This window comes from Solea solea, chromosome 2 (genome assembly GCF_958295425.1).
Source record: "Solea solea chromosome 2, fSolSol10.1, whole genome shotgun sequence".
Classification (NCBI taxonomy): Eukaryota; Metazoa; Chordata; class Actinopteri; order Pleuronectiformes; family Soleidae; genus Solea; species Solea solea.
The window spans coordinates 39,730,102-39,749,628 of NC_081135.1; the positions used below are offsets into that span (position 1 = coordinate 39,730,102).

The 19,527-nt window shown below is 45.4% G+C and overlaps 2 protein-coding genes across 2 annotated transcripts; both read right to left on the bottom strand.

Moving 5' to 3' along the window:
• Positions 1-821: 821 nt before the first annotated feature.
• On the bottom strand, positions 822-15,320 carry itgav (integrin, alpha V). The gene is made up of 32 exons (XM_058614107.1): positions 14,924-15,320; positions 13,270-13,397; positions 12,339-12,427; positions 12,133-12,247; positions 11,967-12,028; positions 11,725-11,770; positions 11,190-11,315; positions 10,838-10,882; positions 10,706-10,749; positions 10,551-10,607; positions 10,383-10,435; positions 8,986-9,061; positions 8,473-8,602; positions 8,284-8,381; positions 8,113-8,206; positions 7,975-8,020; positions 7,696-7,803; positions 7,390-7,445; positions 7,149-7,300; positions 6,855-6,992; positions 6,208-6,275; positions 4,506-4,650; positions 4,328-4,420; positions 3,850-3,929; positions 3,684-3,764; positions 3,487-3,592; positions 3,242-3,400; positions 3,017-3,148; positions 2,566-2,679; positions 2,348-2,455; positions 2,143-2,262; positions 822-1,807 (listed from the first exon to the last, which is right to left on the bottom strand). The coding sequence occupies exons 1-32, from the start codon at positions 15,088-15,090 to the stop codon at positions 1,715-1,717; spliced, it is 3,129 nt and encodes a 1,042-aa protein (XP_058470090.1). The 5' UTR covers positions 15,091-15,320; the 3' UTR covers positions 822-1,714.
• Positions 15,321-15,789: 469 nt separating this feature from the next.
• Positions 15,790-17,693, bottom strand: LOC131444194 (olfactory receptor 11A1-like). Its single transcript, XM_058614396.1, has one exon. The coding sequence runs from the start codon at positions 16,933-16,935 to the stop codon at positions 15,934-15,936; it is 1,002 nt and encodes a 333-aa protein (XP_058470379.1). The 5' UTR covers positions 16,936-17,693; the 3' UTR covers positions 15,790-15,933.
• Between the last annotated feature and the right edge of the window lie 1,834 nt (positions 17,694-19,527).

The following is a 19,527-nucleotide window of genomic DNA, read 5'->3' on the forward strand; positions in this document are numbered from 1 at the left end:
GTCACATGGTTGGAGCGCCTTTAGCTTTGATTACGGCACTCATTCACTGTGGCATTGTTTCCATAAGCTACTGCAATGTCACAAGATTTATTTCCGTCCAGTGTTACATTGATTTTTCACCAAGATCTTGTATCGATGATGGAAGAGTCGGGCCACTGAGTAAAGCCTTCTCCAGCACATCCCAAAGATTCTCAGTGGGGTTAAGGTCTGGACTCTGTGGTGAAAATGATGTCTCATGCTCCCTGAACCACGCTTTCACAATTTTAGCCTGATGAATCCTGGCATTGTCATCTTGGAATATGCCCATGTCATCAGGGAAGAAACAATGCATTGATGGAATAATCTGGTCATTCGTTATATTCACGTAGTCAGCTGACCTCATTCTTTGGGCACATAATGTTGCTGAACCTAGACCAGACCAACTACAGCAACCCCTTACCTATTTGCTTATATTTAAATCCATGTTAGCTATGTTAGCATTATGCTACGCTTTGTTAGCATCATGCTAGACTGTATTAGCGTCAAGCTGACAACACAACTATAAAATAATAATAACTATTAATGATCCCAATAACTTTTTTTTTTTAAATTATTTTCTACCACTTTATCCTCAGGAGGGTCACACCCCCTACTGTCTCACTGTCTGTCTCACTGTTTTTGAAGAATTTCATCAGTTTTTTACAAAATGAGAGAAAATTAAAAAAAACATTTCAGAAGTATAAACTTTTATTTTTTGGATTAAACACAAACGTTTTTTATCAGTGAGGATTTTATCAGTGAGGAAACATAAACAACAACATGTGAACAAAGTGACAAAAATAAACCATGAAAGACACTTTTAATCTCAGATTAATGTGTGAAGCAGAAATAAATAATCAGATTAAGAACATGGTTACAGCAGATTAATGTGAATGAGCGCCTCCTGCTGCTCACACACACAAACAACATCACTCTTCTTCCTGACTCGTCCTGCTCTCTGATTGGCTGAGGCAGTGGGCGTCATCTTTGATTGTTTTTTTATTTATTGACAACACGTCGAAGGATAATTGAACTAAGAAAATCGCAGAGTTAATTAAGCCCCGCCCACCTAAACTACTGTTGCCACAGTTAGCATTAGCATCCAGGCTCCTGAACTGAACACCCAAACACACAGACAGACAGACAGACACACACACACACACACAATAGAAAAGTAAAAAACAGATAAAAATATTAATGTTGCACAAAAACATGTTGTTATATAATATAAGGGTCAGGTGACCTTCAGGGTCACTGAGCGTGTGAATGTAAACAGGAAGTCTGTTTTTTTCAGGATTGTAAACGCTGCAGTAACCATGGCAACAAGTTAATCAGCAGTTCTGGACGAGTGTGAATTATTATTATTATTATTATTTTTATTTTACATTTTTTAGAAAGTGCAAATCAAACATCAGGCCAAGCTCCGCCCCCTAACAAAGTCATGACCTTGTATCTCCACGGTAACGACCCGTGATCTATCACTGATGTTAGCACGATATTTACGATGTTTACAGCTCTCGCGGTGAGGCTACGAGTTCACGTGTGAGCGGTGAGATGTGGGCGGAGCTTCTTGTTTGGCACAAACACATCATTAGAGAAAATACAACTAAAAAAACCCAAATAAAAATGCAATAAAATCTGAGCACGGTTCTGTTTTTACCCTGAAAATTCTTTCTGCACTGACACACTTTGACCTCTAGGTGTCAGTGGTGCCGTTCTCCTCCGGCTGCAGTTGCTCCTTCTCAGTGCTGTCTTCCTGCGGAGGACGGACTCTCTTAAAGAAGCCCAGCTGAGGACGAGACAACGGAGACACACGTGAGCTAACAGCTAACACACACACAGCTGAGGACGAGACAACGGAGACACACGTGAGCTAACCTGGAGCTAACAGCTAACACACACACACACAGCTGAGGACAAACTCTCGTCTTCTTCTTTTGTGGTCTCACAACGTGACGAGTCTCACCGCTAACGTCAGGAGCTCTGTGAGCGGCACAAGCTAACGTTGTTGCTGTTGTGAAACCACAGAAGAAGAAGACGCTTCGTTTTCCTCACAGAAGCTGAGCTGTGCTCACAGCGCCCTCTGCTGGACAAACGTGTGTGTGTGAGGCTCCTCCTCCTCACCTTGTACATGATGAAGATGAGCAGAGCGAGCAGTAATAGTCCCGCTAACACGGCCAGAACCACCACCCACACAGGAACTGACTGAGGAACGTCAGCCAACCACATGACCGCCACACTCATCTGAAAGCACACACACACACACAGGTGAACACACAGGTGAAAGAGAGGGGGCGTGGCTCAATGTGATTGACAGGTGTGTTCGTACTGAGGTGCTGTTTGATGGAAGGTCTGAAACCAGGTTCTTGTACGGCATCTCGATCACACTGAAGGATGCTGAAGACCGGACCTCAAAGGACCGGTTCTGATAGTCAGGCTGCAGACAGACAGACAGACAGACAGGCAGACAGACAGAGAGGCAGAGAGAGAGACTGACAATGAAGTAAACCTGATGTGTGTGTGTGTGTGTCTCTGTGTGTGTGTTACCTTCATGAAGGTGTTTACAAACAGGTTAGCGTTGATGTAGAGGATGGCGTTCTTCTTCCTCTCCAGACGACCAACCTGACATTTGAGCCTCAGACAATCAACTGTGCTGCAGTCCTACACACACACACACACACACACACACACACACACACACACACACTTATATGAACAACTATTTCAAATTTTAACGGAGTTTTGAACTTTTCACTGTTTAGTGAATATTGAGTTATTTCACTGTGATGACAGGAGGGGGTGTGGTGGAGCAGATACAGCCTCAGTGTTCTCATCCATGTTCTCCTGTGAGGAGCAGAGAACCAGGGGAACATGGAGAACCACTGACAGAACACAGAAGATTCATGCTGTGTCTCTGAAGCTCCTCCTCCTCCACATTTAGCTGAGTCAGCACTGTTTCTGTGTGTGTGTGTGTGTGTGTGTGTGTGTGTGTTTGTACCAGTATCTGTTGGTCACTCTGTCCGTCCTTCATGTCCACGTCTCTCTTACGTATGTGGTTTTTGTTCCGTCCTTCTGTCTCTCTCTCTCTGGGCGGAACCACACTGGTGTTCTTCTGTGAGGTGACTGAGGTCTGACACACACACATAGACACACGTGGTAAAGGTTCAGTATGTAACTGTGTCCACATGTGTAGAGGACATGTCTCTGTCCATCAGACACACACCGTGACGTTGAGGGGGTTGATCTCTCGGTCAGCGGTGCAGTTGATTGGTCCGTCTGTCTTGAAGCTGGTGATGTAGAGCAGGAAGTCGTGGTTGTGAGCGTACGGCCACTCCACCTCCACTGAAGCTTTACTGATCGTACTCGGTCCACTGTTCAGCAGCTGAGGGTCAGAGGTCACAGTGTTACCATGGAGACACACTCACCTCCTCTGTGTGTGTGTGTGTGTGTGTGTGTGTGTGTAAAGACCTCATAGACGTGGACGACCTGTGGACCCATGTCTTCACCAACATGAGGAAGATCTTTAGGTTTCCAGTTAGTGATGGGGAGAAGAACCTGATCAGGAAACGACGACCTGAGGACACACACACACACAAGTGAGTGAGTGAGTGAGTGAGTGAGTGAGTGAGTGAGTGAGTGAGTGAGAGAGTGAGTGAGTGTGTTACCCTCTGATGAAGACTCTGGCCAGCACTGCCAGCTTGGTGATGCTGGAAACTTGAGGACTGGTGTTGTCAAACTGGTTAGAGCTGAAACACACACATGTTTAATCATCTACACATCTACACACACACACACACACACACACACACACACACACACACACACGGTTACCTGACGATCTGCAGGTCAAACTTCACAGATGTGTCCTCTTCCGACAACTGATGAACACTGAACTTCAACTCTGCCAGAATCTGACCAATCAGAGAGCAGAGAAGAAGAAGAGGACCAATCAGAGAGCAGAGAAGAAGAAGAGGACCAATCAGAGAGCAGAGAAGAAGAAGAGGACCAATCAGAGAGCAGAGAAGAAGAAGAGGACCAATCAGTGAGCAGAGAAGAAGAAGAAGACCAATCAGAGAGCAGAGAAGAAGAAGGGGACCAATCAGAGAGCAGAGAAGAAGAAGAAGACCAATCAGAGAGCAGAGAAGAAGAAGGGGACCAATCAGTGAGCAGAGAAGAAGAAGAAGACCAATCAGAGAGCAGAGAAGAAGAAGGGGACCAATCAGAGAGAAGAAGAAGACCAATCAGAGAGCAGGAGGTGACAGAGAATGTAAACATTGTGTCACAGTGACACCTGCTGGTCATCACTGACCTTGGTTCCTCCTTTCATGGGGTTTCCAAGGTCACACACGACGATCTTGGTCTGGTTTACCATCTTATAAGCACATGAGAGTCTGGACAGAGTCTGAGACACAACAGCACAGGTCACCTCTTGTCCGCTCTCACAGTGAGGTGGACAGTGTGTGGGTGTGATGAGGTCAGAAGGTCACCTGACTGCGGACCACGCCGGTGAAGTCGGCCTGCTGCGGAGGGTAAACGTGCAGCTCGGCCTCGTATGCTCCCTCACCCCGATTCTCTGCGCTGACCTCTAGAGTCAGAGCGTTGTCATCGCCGATGTAGATCTCATCACGGTCACTGCAACACAAACATGACTCAGCTTTTATAATCTCATCAATGCAGCACAAACATGACTCAGCTTCTATTATCTCATCACTGCAACACAAACATGACTCAGCTTTTATAATATCATCACTGCAACACAAACATGACTCAGCTTCGATTATCTCATCACTGCAACACAAACATGACTCAGCTTCTATAATATCATCACTGCAACACAAACATGACTCAGCTGCCATTATCTCATCACTGCAACACAAACATGACTCAGCTTCTATTATCTCATCACTGCAACACAAACATGACTCAGCTTCCATTATCTCATCACTGCAACACAAACATGACTCAGCTTCTATTATCTCATCACTGCAACACAAACATGACTCAGCTTCTATTATCTCATCACTGCAACACAAACATGACTCAGCTTCCATTATCTCATCACTGCAGCACAAACATGACTCAGCTTCTATTATCTCATCACTGCAACACAAACATGACTCAGCTTTTATAATATCATCACTGCAACACAAACATGACTCAGCTTTTATAATATCATCACTGCAACACAAACATGACTCAGCTTCGATTATCTCATCACTGCAACACAAACATGACTCAGCTTCCATTATCTCATCAGTGCAACACAAACATGACTCAGCTTCTATTATCTCATCACTGCAACACAAACATGACTCAGCTTCCATTATCTCATCACTGCAACACAAACATGACTCAGCTTCTATTATCTCATCACTGCAACACAAACATGACTCAGCTTCCATTATCTCATCACTGCAACACAAACATGACTCAGCTTCTATTATCTCATCACTGCAACACAAACATGACTCAGCTTCCATTATCTCATCACTGCAGCACAAACATGACTCAGCTTTTATAATCTCATCACTGCAGCACAAACATGACTCAGCTTTTATAATCTCATCACTGCAACACAAACATGACTCAGCTTCTATAATATCATCACTGCAACACAAACATGACTCAGCTTCTATTATCTCATCACTGCAACACAAACATGACTCAGCTTCTATAATATCATCACTGCAACACAAACATGACTCAGCTTCTATTATCTCATCACTGCAACACAAACATGACTCAGCTTCTATAATCTCATCACTGCAACACAAACATGACTCAGCTTCTATTATCTCATCACTGCAACACAAACATGACTCAGCTTCTATTATCTCATCACTGTAACACAAACATGACTCAGCTTCTATTATCTCATCACTGCAGCACAAACATGACTCAGCTTCTATTATCTCAGCACTGCAGCACAAACATGACTCAGCTTCTATTATCTCAGCACTGCAACACAAACATGACTCAGCTTCTATTATCTCAGCACTGCAACACAAACATGACTCAGCTTCTATTATCTCAGCACTGCAACACAAACATGACTCAGCTTCTATTATCTCATCACTGCAGCACAAACATGACTCAGCTTCTATTATCTCAGCACTGCAACACAAACATGACTCAGCATTTTTAGTCTCATCACTGCAGCACAAACATGACTCAGCTTTTTTTAGTTACCTGTTCACTGACAGCCTGAGGTCAGGTTTACACACGTTATCGTCTCCACAGTCCAGGAGGATGTGAGCCTGAGGAGGGAGGAGCCAAGACCAGGAGGAGGGGCCAGAGGGGGGAGAAAACACCACAGACGGATCAGATCTGACACACTCACTCAGTCCCTCACTCACTCATTCACTCAGACACTCAGTCCCTCACTCACACAGACACTCAGTCCCTCACTCAGACACGCAGACACTCAGTCCCTCACTCACTCACTCACTCAGACACTCAGTCCCTCACTCACTCAGACACTCACTCACTCACTCACTCACTCACTCACTCAGTCCCTCACTCACTCACTCACTCAGACACTCACTCACACAGACACTCACTCACTCACTCACTCAGACACTCAGTCCCTCACTCACTCACTCACTCACTCAGACACTCAGTCCCTCACTCACACAGACACTCACACACTCACTCACTCACTCAGACACTCAGTCCCTCACTCACACAGACACTCACTCACTCACTCACTCAGACACTCAGTCCTTCACTCACGCAGACACTCAGTCCCTCACTCACACACTCACTCAGACACTCAGACACTCAGTCCCTCACTCACTCACTCAGACACTCTGACACTCAGTCCCTCACTCATTCACCTGCTTGGTGACATTAGACGGTGTGGACACGTCAAGAATGGGTAGAAGTCCAGTTTTATCTGCAGCCTGTTGATAATCCAGACTATAATCCATCGCCACGGAGATGGGTGTGATTTTGTCCCGAAACTCACGGTTGTCCTAAAACACACACACACACAAACAAACACACAGTTCAGGTTTTATTAAGTGTGTGTGTGTGTGACTGTGCTGCCACCGTGTGGACACTCAGGTCACTGCACCACACACAGAGTGTCATCAGCAGCACGTGATGAAGATGATGAAGAAGATGCTCACCTTCAGGAAGACAAACTGCTCCTCACAGGACGGAGCTCTGCCGTTCGACACCGTCATGTTCTTCGAGTACTGGAAACTCTGAGTGTGCAGGAAGAAGACGCGCTTCGTCTCCTTCTGCTTCAGACGGTCCAACATCAGGTCCACACGGAACGCTGGGAGGAGACAGGAGAGAGGAAGTGAGGAGAGGAGAGGAGAGGACGGGAGGGGAGGAGACGACATGATCATCTGCTGACTGACTCACCCATAGAAGCAGGAGCTCCACGACCACTGGCCTTCAAACAGTACTTGACTTTAAAACTGACAAACACAAGAGAACAAGAGACTGAGACACTTTACACACACACACACACACACACAGCAGATGCTGGTCCTCTGCTGCCTCCTGTGGTCACTTTGTATCACTGAGAAATGTCGACAAAATCAGACGTTTGAACTTAGTGATGGAGGCAGATTAACAACTCCTGTGTGTGTTTGTTTTTCAGTTTCACAGTGAGATGTTGTTAAGATCATCCTCAGCAGCAGGGGGCGCTCACAGCTGATCACTCACCAGGAAACAGCTGTGCTGCTTCCAGGCAGTGAACACGTCTTCTCCTCTGGGTTAATGATCTGAGGTGTTAGGTCCAACGTGGCATTGACACTGATCACAGGACGAGCTCTGAGGAACGCACACACACACGCACACGCACACACACACACGCACACGCACACACACACACACACACACACGTGAGAGTATGACATTTTTAATCCTTCTTCTTTCATGGTGAATTCTTTATCAGAGGGTAACAATATCTCACACACACACACACACACACACACAGTTTACCTGTATAAAACAGCTTTGTCAGCTCCAAACACTCCAACTATTAAATCTGAAAACACAGAAAAACACACAATCACTTTATTCTTGCTCTGCATGTGTGCGTGTGTGTGTGTGCGCGCGCATGTGTATGTGTGTGTGTACCTGGATATCCATTCTCGTCTATGTCAGTGTTTCCAGTCATAGCATAACCAAAGCTAGCAGGCATGTGTCTGGACACCCACTTCCCCCTCAGGACCTGAGACACAACATCATCATCATCATCATCATCATCTTCACCACTACCACCACCATCATCGCCGTCTTCATCAGTACCTGTGATGGTGTAGGGTCTGGACCCTGAGGTCCTCCGTTGTGGATGTAAACCAGACCAAGATGATCTGAACCTCCATATGGAGCAGAGATGGCAACATCTGCGCACACACACACACACACACAGAGTTATACTGCAGTTCGGGTGTGTGTGTGTGTGTGTGTGTGTGTGTGTGTGTGTGTGTGTCTCACCATTGTACCCGTCCATGTCCAGGTCTCCCAGTGCTGCGATAGCAGAGCCATACCTGGCGTAGACCTCTGACCCTGTGAGCGTCTGTGGGAGGTGGAAGGAAAACCCACCTCGACCCAGGTAAACACTCACCTGAACACACACACACACACACACACGCACACACACAGTGATCAGTCTCCTCCTGCACCACAAACAGAAGTTTGTAAACCACTCACTCTGCCATTAGAACTTGTGTGTGATGTTAAAACCACTGATTTTCTCTGTAAGCTTTGGTGTGTGTGTGTCTGTGTGTGTCTGTGTGTGTGTCTGTGTGTGTCTGTGTGGTTTAGTTAAGAGGATAACGTGTGGAACTGTCCCTTTAAAGCAGCAGTAAATGTCTTTGAAGCTGAAGCTCATTAATGTTTCCTGCTGCTTCATGTCTCCAGTTTCCTGCTGGTGAACCAGCAGCTGTCTTTAATGTGTGTGTGTCTGTGTGTGTCTGTGTGTGTGTGTGTGTGTGTGTGTGTCCTCACCTGTCCCACCTCCCGGAGTTTTCCGTCTGAGCCTCTGTCCATGAAGAGAGGAGCTCCGACCAACACGTCCACCAGACTGTGACAGACAGGAAGAACATTTATGTTCCTGCCTCATTAAACCAGCATGTGGCGCTGCTGGGACCACACACACACACACACACACACACCTGTACTGTTAGAACTCTGCAATGATTTTAAAGGGGACACATTATGCAAAATCCACTTTTTAACCATTTCAATACTTATATTTGGGACTCTCACTTTGGCCCAAAGTGTAGAAAAAGAATACTCAGTGGTCGCCCTCAGTGTAGTTCTAGTTTGAATTAAAAGAGTCATCCAGGGCACGGTTTCAATACCTCCTTCATATTAGAGGCAAAGATCTGTAAATCTCTGTGGTGAAGGAGCTTCATTTAGAAAGCTGTGTCTGTGTCTGTGTCTGTGTCCTCTCCCTGCATCCCGGGGCCTGTTTCACAAAGCAGGTTTAGTGCAAACTCTGAGTTAGTTAACCCTCAGATGAGGGAAACTCTCAGAGTTTGACAGCTCAGAGTTGGCCAACCTAGAGTTAAGGTTTTAACTCAGAGTTTGTTGAACCTGCTTTCTGAAACAGGCCCCTGTACTTTTCTCCACCAAGGAATATTGCAAAGAGTCTTCATTTCAGAAGCATGTGATCTTCAATGAGCTGAGTTCCAACACAGGATTTGGTGTTAGTGAGATAACTTCAGGTTTAAGTGTTTTCAGGTTCTCAGGGATAAGACAGCGGTTCACTTCTCACCAGGGTACAAGACAACGATTACATGACTATTTAGCAACTGTCAAAAACATCATGTGTCTGAAATACTACAAATAAATAACAAGTCAAGTCAATTTAGCCTGAGTGTGTTCACTGATAACCTCAACTTCAATGAAGTCAAAGTTGTGTTAAGGTTGTAGTAGCTGAGGTTTTGTGAGGAAATTATGATTCTGTGTTAAAATCAGGGTTACACAACATTTTTCCTAATTCTAGGAATTATCGTGACTCTGTGACAGTCAGCCAATCAGAAGCTGTGAAATCATACACTAGTGTGAATATTCATGAGCTGTTGCAGTACAACTGACCAAGCTCAGAGGGGCGCTATGCTGATACACAGATATATATAACATCAGGTACATGTGTATTAGAGGGACATGCCCAAATACACAGCGCAAATTATAATTAATAATAATTCAAAATGTCCACCTAATGTCGGTGCGTATTCAGGTCAAATGTCCGCCTAAACCACAAAAACCAACACACACACACACACACTCTCACACACACACACACACACACACACACACACACACACACACTCACACACACACACACACACACACACACACACACACACACACACACACACACACACACACACACTCACCCATCGTTGTTCAGATCTGCAGCTGATACTGAGTGTCCAAAATAAGCAGCCATCTATGAAACACAGGAGGTTACTTTGTTATTATTGACCTTATACTGATGTAACAGGGACGTGAGGACTAATGGGGACATGAGGACATAACAGTGTGGTAGTAAAGTTGACTTCCACCTGACTTCCTGTGAAGTTGACCATGGACTCCATGTTGATGCCGTTGAAGATGCTCACCTGAAACATGACAACACAATAGGGCAGCCGTCAATCACATCATGTGACCACACGTGTGTGTGTGTGTGTGTGTGTGTGTGTGTGTGAGACACACTTACATAACCCAGTGCTTTGTCTCCTCGAGGAACTCCAGTCACATAATCTACACACATCATCATCATCATCATCATCATCAAACTTCACAGGTAAAACTACTGATTATCAGAATAACAGAACATGTTTGACCACACCTTCTTTTCCATCATCATTGAAGTCTCCAACTGTTACTGAGTAACCTGAGGACACACACACACACACACACACACAGTGATCAGTCACTTCCTCCACACACAGACGTCTGTAAACCACTCACTCTCTCACACCAAACCTCACAGAGTCCTCTGCTGCCTCGTGTGGTCACTTTGTGTCACTGAGGTCAATATGAACGTTAGATTTCAAACAATGAAGAGACGAAATCAGTGAGTGTGTGTGTGTGATGTTAAAATCACTGATTTTCTCTGTGAGCTTTGGTGTGGGAGAGTGAGTGGTTCACAAACTTCAGATCAATCTTATGTTTGATTTTTCATGTGATTATTTGGTTACCGAGGTAACTGTCGTCATACTGAGCGCCCGCTGACTTAGTGGTTTGTGTGTTTCCATACGGCATCACGTAACTGCTGCTGTCATAGCGGGAAAAGATCTCTGAGATGTCGTCTGAAATCAGCTGACCTGAGAGAGACAGACAGACAGACAGACAGACAGACAGACAGACAGAGAGAGAGAGAGAGAGACAGACAGACAGACAGAGTTCATGATAAAACAAGCCATGAGTGTTTACCAGTTTAAAAAAAACACACTGTAATTAAAGAAGCCACAGAGACTGTGTGTGTGTGTGTGTGTGTGTGTGTGTGTGTTGTAATCCATGTCTGACAGTAGAGGGTGTGTGTGTGTGGTCAGTTGTGTAAGTGTGTGTGTAGAGACATAAACATGCTCCTGCATCTACTGCTCTAATGAACCTTCTATCCCATAATAATCAACAGTATCATCACCATCATCACATGATCACAAACTATATGGTCTGTGATCATGTGATGATGGCTGAGGGTTATGTTTGAATGAGTGAACGTGTGAGACTCACCCTGCCAGTAGAAGCTTCCCGGTCCTCCCACCACCACTCTGTTGTTCTGAAACACACACATTCACACGTTCACTCACTAACACACTGCCCTCTGCTGGTTCTACTGTAACAGTGTCTGTACGAGGAACCGCCCACTTCCTGTGTCACAATGATTCATCCTTTCATTTGATCGTCAGAGTAACGAGCTGATGTTCCTCAAACTGTGCACAGGGAGGCGCTCTGGTGTTTCTATGGTTACCTACCTTCAGGAAGTCTGCACTGAAGCCGGCCTGACAGAAGCCCTGTCCTTCAGGAGAGTAGGCACCTGGACACAAGACACAGACATGAAGGACAGACAGACAGGAGAAGACAAGAGGACAGCTCAGGACAGAAGAGGACAGATGAGGACAGAAGAGGACAGGGACACACGTGATCTGCAGGGTGAATACTCCACCACCGACGTTCCCTTCTTCAGAAAACAGGTTCCTACAGGTTCTCGCTCTGAGACACCGAAGGTGGACCACTGATAGAGAGGAGCACAGGCCTGGACACACACACACACACACACACACACACACAGGATTGAAGCCATGATTGTGGGTAAAGGTCAGAGGTCAGAGGTCAGCGATGCTCACCAGGACGTGTTCTCCATCAGATTTGACTGAAGCACCAAACCACTGTTTAGACTTAAACTCCATCTGAGCTCCATCTTTCTTCCTGTCATCTGCACACACACACACGGTGAATGAACACATGAATGTGACAGTGATGAAAACAATAACAACATGTTGGAGCTTTCTGTCCATGCTCCTGCTTCATGTTGTCATGTGACCACAGGCTGTAAAAAATAATGTGTCCATCTGGATCATCAAACACAGTTAACGCCTCACTCATGTTGTCATGTTTGTTTTCTCATGATCACATGATTATTCATCCTGTAAAGATGAAATCACTAGGACTGACAGATTATTTCACACATGAACACATGATTGTCACATAACTACTATAACCAGTAAATAACTAACCTTAACCATAACCAGTTAATGAGTAAACTTAACCATACCCAACACTACTACAGGACTAAACTAAACCAGAGCTTCTGCTTCGTTAGGACCAAGTTTTGGTCTCCATGATGACGACAACACACACACACACACACACACACACGCACACACGCGCACACACACACACACACACACACACACACACACACACACACACACACACGTTGTTGTTTATCAGCTGGACTCAGAAGGATGTGGTGGTTTGATGGTAGAACATGACTCAGAAGTTTAACTGTGGCTGTCACCACAATGACACCGAGTCATGTTTATCACAGGACACACACACACACACACACACACACACACACACACTTCACACACACATACACAGATACACACACACACACACACACACAGAGACAGACAGACAGACACACAGCTCCTGCCTCACATTCATGTTCACACACGTCAGGAATGTGTGTTGTAAGCAGCATTAACACTGTGCTGTGTGTGTGAGTGAGTGAGTGAGTGAGTGGATGAAGGTGAGAGGGTGAATGAGAACCTGAGGAGTCAAACTGCATCAGCTGACAGGAAACAGAATCCTTCCATGGACAGGAGAAGACGCCTCCTCTCTCCACCACACTGGACCCTGATGTGTTAGCACGAGGAGCGCCGATCAGAACATCTGACCTGAGGACACACACACGTGACCTTTAACCTTCAGGAACCACTGTAGCACACATGTTAGAAAACAGAAACACAACAACAATTCATCTGTCCACGGTTTTCTACATTTGAAACAGAAACATTTAACAGGCTGAAAACAAAAACAACAGTGTGAGTGAATTTACAGCCTCACCACCACAGAGCTGCTCTGGTATAAAACCACATGAGTCACAGCTCTGTTCACCCTCTCATCCTCTCACCTTCTCACTCACACTGAGACGGTTCAGATGACTCAGCTCTTTCAGACTGTTTATAAAAAAACTGCTTCATTTAGAGTGAGAATGTTTTTCAAGTGTGGAAAGATTGTAAGGATGTCTGGTGACCCCTGGTGACCCCTGGTGACCCAGACACAAGCACAGGAAACAGGAAGTTAATGTGAGGAAAAATCCCTGTCAGGATTAATCCTGTAACTCTGACTTACACCAGATATATGTGGATATAAATCTGTACATGTAAATATACTGTAAAATACACTGTAGAATACACTGTAAATACACTTAAATACACTGTAAAATACACTTTATACATTTTATAACCGAAACGTTTAATGATTTTTGTCCTCAATGAAAATTTACCATCAACCGAGCGATTTCAATTGCGATACATGATAAAATCGTATAGATGGTACGATCACGGGGAACCTTAATGATACACGGTCAATGATACCTATAATATCACGATACACGGTCAACGATACCTATAATATCATAATACACGGTCAACGATACCAATTATATCATAATACACGGTCAACGATACCAATAATATCATAATACACGGTCAACGATACCAATTATATCATAATACACGGTCAACGATACCAATTATATCATAATACACGGTCAACGATACCAATAATATCATAAACACGGTCAACGATACCTATAATATCATAATACACGGTCAACGATACCAATTATATCATAATACACGGTCAACGATACCAATAATATCACGATACATGTCAATGATACCAATAATATCACGATATACGGTCAACGATACCAATAATATCACAATACATGTTCAACGTTACCTATAATATCATAATACACAGTCAACAATACCAATAATATCACGATACACGGTCAACGATAGCAATAATATCATAATACATGTTCAACGGTACAATAATATCATAATACGTGATGATATCTGTGTCAGTAAAAGTGCAGGATTTCTCTGTTGATTCACGGCATAGAGAAAGGTCAAAGGTCGTGAACGTGGCTTATCCCTCTTCTTCAGCACAACTTTAACCTCTTTAGTCACGTGAGCAGCGCCACCGTGAGGAGACATGAAGTAGTGACTGTTTACATGGACGTTTATGCACGATCTGTTACAACCATGTTTATAACTACTGCAGAATGTGTAGCCTGAGGCAACACATGATGACGTCACAGTCATGTCGAGACAAAGTTGTCCATCATCAGCAGTAGCTGGGTTTGGTTAGTGTTAGTTATGGTTAGTGTTAGTTAGTGAAGTGTCGTTACCTCCGGTTGTTGGTGGGTTTGAAAAAGTCCACAGAGAAGCCGAAGTAACTCCGCTCAGGTCCAGAGAAGACATACGCATTGTCTTCGTCCAGATTAAAGGACAAACAGCGCAGAGCGAAGAGGACCACAGACAGACACACAGATACCGAGGACACAGCTCGCGCCATGACTGCTAACTAGTCACTAAGTGTGTTAGCTGCCCAGCTAGTTAACCTGCGTCTGCGAGCAGCGTTTACACAAACTAACTAACTAACTAATGAATTAACTAACGAACTAAGTGGTTCTGGACGTAAACGGGTCAGATAAACGTCATCCTCAAACAACAACAGAGACACAGTCCGAGTTCTGTCCTGTTCAACTGTGAAGAGCCGGAGAAACACGATCAAACACGGAAATACACGGAAACATACGGAGCCCGAGGAAAGAGAGGGAGGGAGCGAGGGAGGGAGGGAGCAACCACATCCGGATTAAGCCTTTCAAAACAAAAGCACTGCTGCTTGTTACTTCACCCAACAGAGTGGGAGTGTCTCTGTATGTGTGTGTGTACATGTTTATATACGTTGCCCAAGACCCTGACGTGGATTTGAACACGCAACCTTCTGGTCTGAGTCAGACAGTTGCACCACAGAGTCTGTCGCACACATACAGTCTGCTGTCTCACACACACACACACACACACACACACAAACGCAGTATAATCCCCCCCCCCCCCCCCCACACACACATTCTTTGGCGTACACTTCATCACAGCAGTGATTCAGTTCATGTCCAAATAAGAAGAAAAGCTGCAGCTTTGCTCTGACGTGTGTGTGTGTGTGTGTTAATGAACACATGAACTGAACTCAGAGCCGAGACTTTATTTCTATCAACATTTACAGAGAAACAATGTGTTGGTTAGAGTTCAGACGTTGTCATTCATGTCACTGACGTCAGTGAATAACATTATTATGGGCTGTTTCATTTTCACTTTGTTCAACATCAGAAACACGAGTGTTGTCACAGTCAGCTGATCAGCAGCTCAGAAGCCTCCTCACGTGTCTGAACACCTCCTTCATCTTCAGTCCGTAAACCACCGGGTTGCACACGGTAGGCACCAGAACGATCAGGAGGGAGGAGAGGATGGAGGGAGCGGTCTGCAGACCCCCGTCCAGCCGGCGCTGCAGCAGCTCCACGCCAGTGCTGAGCGAGTAGTTGATGAAGACCAGCAGGTGCGGCACACAGGTGTGCAGGGCTTTGCTGTTGAAGCTGGATGAGCCGTGCAGGCAGATGTAGAGGATCCTGCCATAGGAGAAGAGCACAAAGAGGACGGGCAGGAGGACGGTCACCGCGGACGCCACGAGGCTGTAGACCTGAACCAGCAGCAGCTCCCTGCCGCCGCAGCTCAGATGCATGAAGCTGTAGAAGTCGCAGTAAATTCTGCTGAGCCTGGAGCGACACAGCGGCAGGCGGCTGCTCAGCAGCGCCACGCAGCCGACCAGGCCCGCAGGCAGCAACCAGCAGAGCAGCAGCAGCGCCGCCACCAGGCCAGGGGACACCAGCGCAGCGTAGTGCAGTGGACGACAGATGGACAGGTAGCGGTCAAAGGCCATGGTTGCCAACAGCATGAAGCTGGCGCCGCCTATGGAGAGGATCACGAAGGCCTGGCCCAGACACGCCGTGGCCGACACCTCCAGGAAGTCCCGCCCTGACACCAGGTCCCACAGAAGCTTCGGATAAACCACCGTGCCGGCACTCATAGAGTTGAAGAGAAGAGCGGCCGTGAAGATGAACATGGGCCGATGAAGGCTCCGCTGAGAACAGATGATGTAAAGAACCAGAGAGTCGCTGGTCACCACAAACACGTAGAACACCAGGAACAAGACGAAGAACAACCACCTGTGATCAGACAGCTGCAGCACGCCGTCCAGAACCAGAGATGTCACCAACGTCATGTTCCCACCTGATGACATCATCACATCTACAACTGCTGAAGAAGAAGAGAGCTTTGATGTCACAGAACCTGAGAACGTCATTATCAGAACATCAGTGTGAACAGAACATCAGAGTGAACAGAACATCAGTGTGAACAGAACATCAGTGTGAACAGAACATCAGAGTGAAAAGAACATTACTGTGAACAGAACATCAGAGTGAACAGAACATTACTGTGAACACAATATCAGAGTGAACAGAACATTACTGTGAACAGAACATCAGTGTGAACAGAACATCAGTGTGAACAGAACATCTGAGTGAACAGAACATCAGTGTGAACAGAACATCAGAGTGAACAGAACATCAGAGTGAACAGAACATTACTGTGAACAGAACATCAGAGTGAACAGAACATTACTGTGAACAGAAAATCTGTGTGAACAGAACATTACTGTGAACAGAACATCAGAGTGAACAGAACATTACTGTGAACAGAACATATGTGTGAACAGGGAATGGAACATCAGAGTGAACAGAACATCAGTGAACAGAACATCTGTGTGAACAGGGAACGGAACATCAGAGTGAACAGAACATCAGTGAACAGAACATCTGTGTGAACAGGGAACGGAACATCAGAGTGAACAGAACATCAGTGAACAGAACATCTGTGTGAACAGGGAACAGAACATCAGTGTGAACAGAACATCAGATTGAACAGAACATTACTGTGAAAAGAACATCAGAGTGAACAGAACATTACTGTGAACAGAACATCAGTGTGAACAGAACATCAAAATGAACAGAACATTACTGTGAACAGAACATCTGTGTGAACAGGGAACAGAACATCAGAGTGAACAGAACATCAGAGTGAACAGAACATCAGTGAACAGAACATCTGTGTGAACAGGGAACAGAACATCAGAGTGAACAGAACATTACTGTGAACAGAACATCAGAGTGAACAGAACATTACTGTGAACAGAACATCAGTGTGAACAGAATATCAGAGTGAACAGAACATCAGAGTGAACAGAACATTACTGTGAACAGAACATCTGTGTGAACAGAACATCTGTGTGAACAGAACATTACTGTGAACAGAACATTACTGTGAACAGAACATCTGTGTGAACAGGGAACGGAACATCAGAGTGAACAGAACATCAGAGTGAACAGAACATTAATGTGAACAGAACATCAGAGTGAACAGAACATTACTGTGAACAGAACATTACTGTGAACAGAACATCAGAGTGAACGTGTGTTAGCGTAAATGTACTTCCTGTTTCTCGTCTGCTTTTATAGAACTCCTGGTTCTCTGTGGAACTCATTAACAACGATAACAACAACAACAACGACATCATCATCAGCTTCATTAGAAACTGTTTTCAGAAGTTTGTCACTTTTAAAAAAACTTCATTCATCTCTACATTTATCTTTTACTAGAGTTAGCAGCAGGTTAGCAACGCTCAGAAGAACCCCAGACCTTCACCAGTCCTTCATCTGTCCTTCACTCGTCCTTCATCTGTCCTTCACCTGTCCTTCAGCAGTCCATCTGTCGGGATTTGATTTAACTGGACCAGTTAGCAGCTGCTGCTACATTAGCCAACATGACCAGTTAGCCACTGCTATATGCCGTCTAACATCATACTGACTCATTCTCCTTGTTTAACATAAATGTAATTTCTCTGGCAATCCAACAGGTGGCAGTGTGTATTGCATTGTAAATGGATAATGAAAACAATCACTAGAATAACTGAAAATTATTTCATTAAGATCTAGAATTTAAGAAGGGGTACCACAGGGGGATCACAGGGGGTCTACACCAGGGTCCTGGATAAAAGACTCAGAGTTGAACCTCTGATCCAGGAGAAGTAATTAAGTTTTCATCATGGCTGTGGAACAGTGGACCAGGTCTAATGCCCCGCAAGGGCACTGGAGGGGGCATGGGAGTCCGCCCAAACAGTCTACATGTGTCTTGTGAACCTGAAAGAGGCTAAGGATTGTGTCCCTCGAGGTGTCCTGACAGTTCAATGCTATGGGTAGTCCATTGCCGGCAGTAAGTCAGACTTGTTCCCAGTGAGAGTCGGACTCTGCCTTCATCATCGATACTGGTGCAGCCGGGTATCAGGTTCAAGGATCCTGAGTATTCAGTCCCTGTGTTTTGCAGATGCCGGTGTCCGACGTTGGCCAAATTGTCCGTATGACCTCCAGCTCACTCTGGGACAGTTTGCAGCTGAGTGTGAAGTCGTTGGGATGAAGGTCAGCACCTGTAAATCTGAGGGCACGGTCCAGGATTGCCCACTTCAGGGGTCAGTCAGATGTCACTTTCCCAAGTAGAGGAGTTCAAGTATCTGGGAGTCTTGTTCATGAGGGAGGAGAGAGTGGAGCGAGAGACAGTCAGGTGGAGTTTGTGGATGAAGACAGAAATAAGGAGATCGCAGATACAAGCAGTTGAAATGAGTTCTGTCCACGGGTGTCTGGCTCTATCTCAGAGATGGGGTGAGGTCCTCAGACATCCTGGAGAGGCTTAGGCCTTGAATCAAGAGCAGCCAGTGGTCCGGGAACCTGGCCAGGATGCTTCTTGAATGTGTCCTTTGGGAGTTTTTTCTTTGGCATGTCCAACTGGAAGGAGACCCGGGACAGAGCTGGGACATACTGAAGAGATAATGTCTCTTGACTGG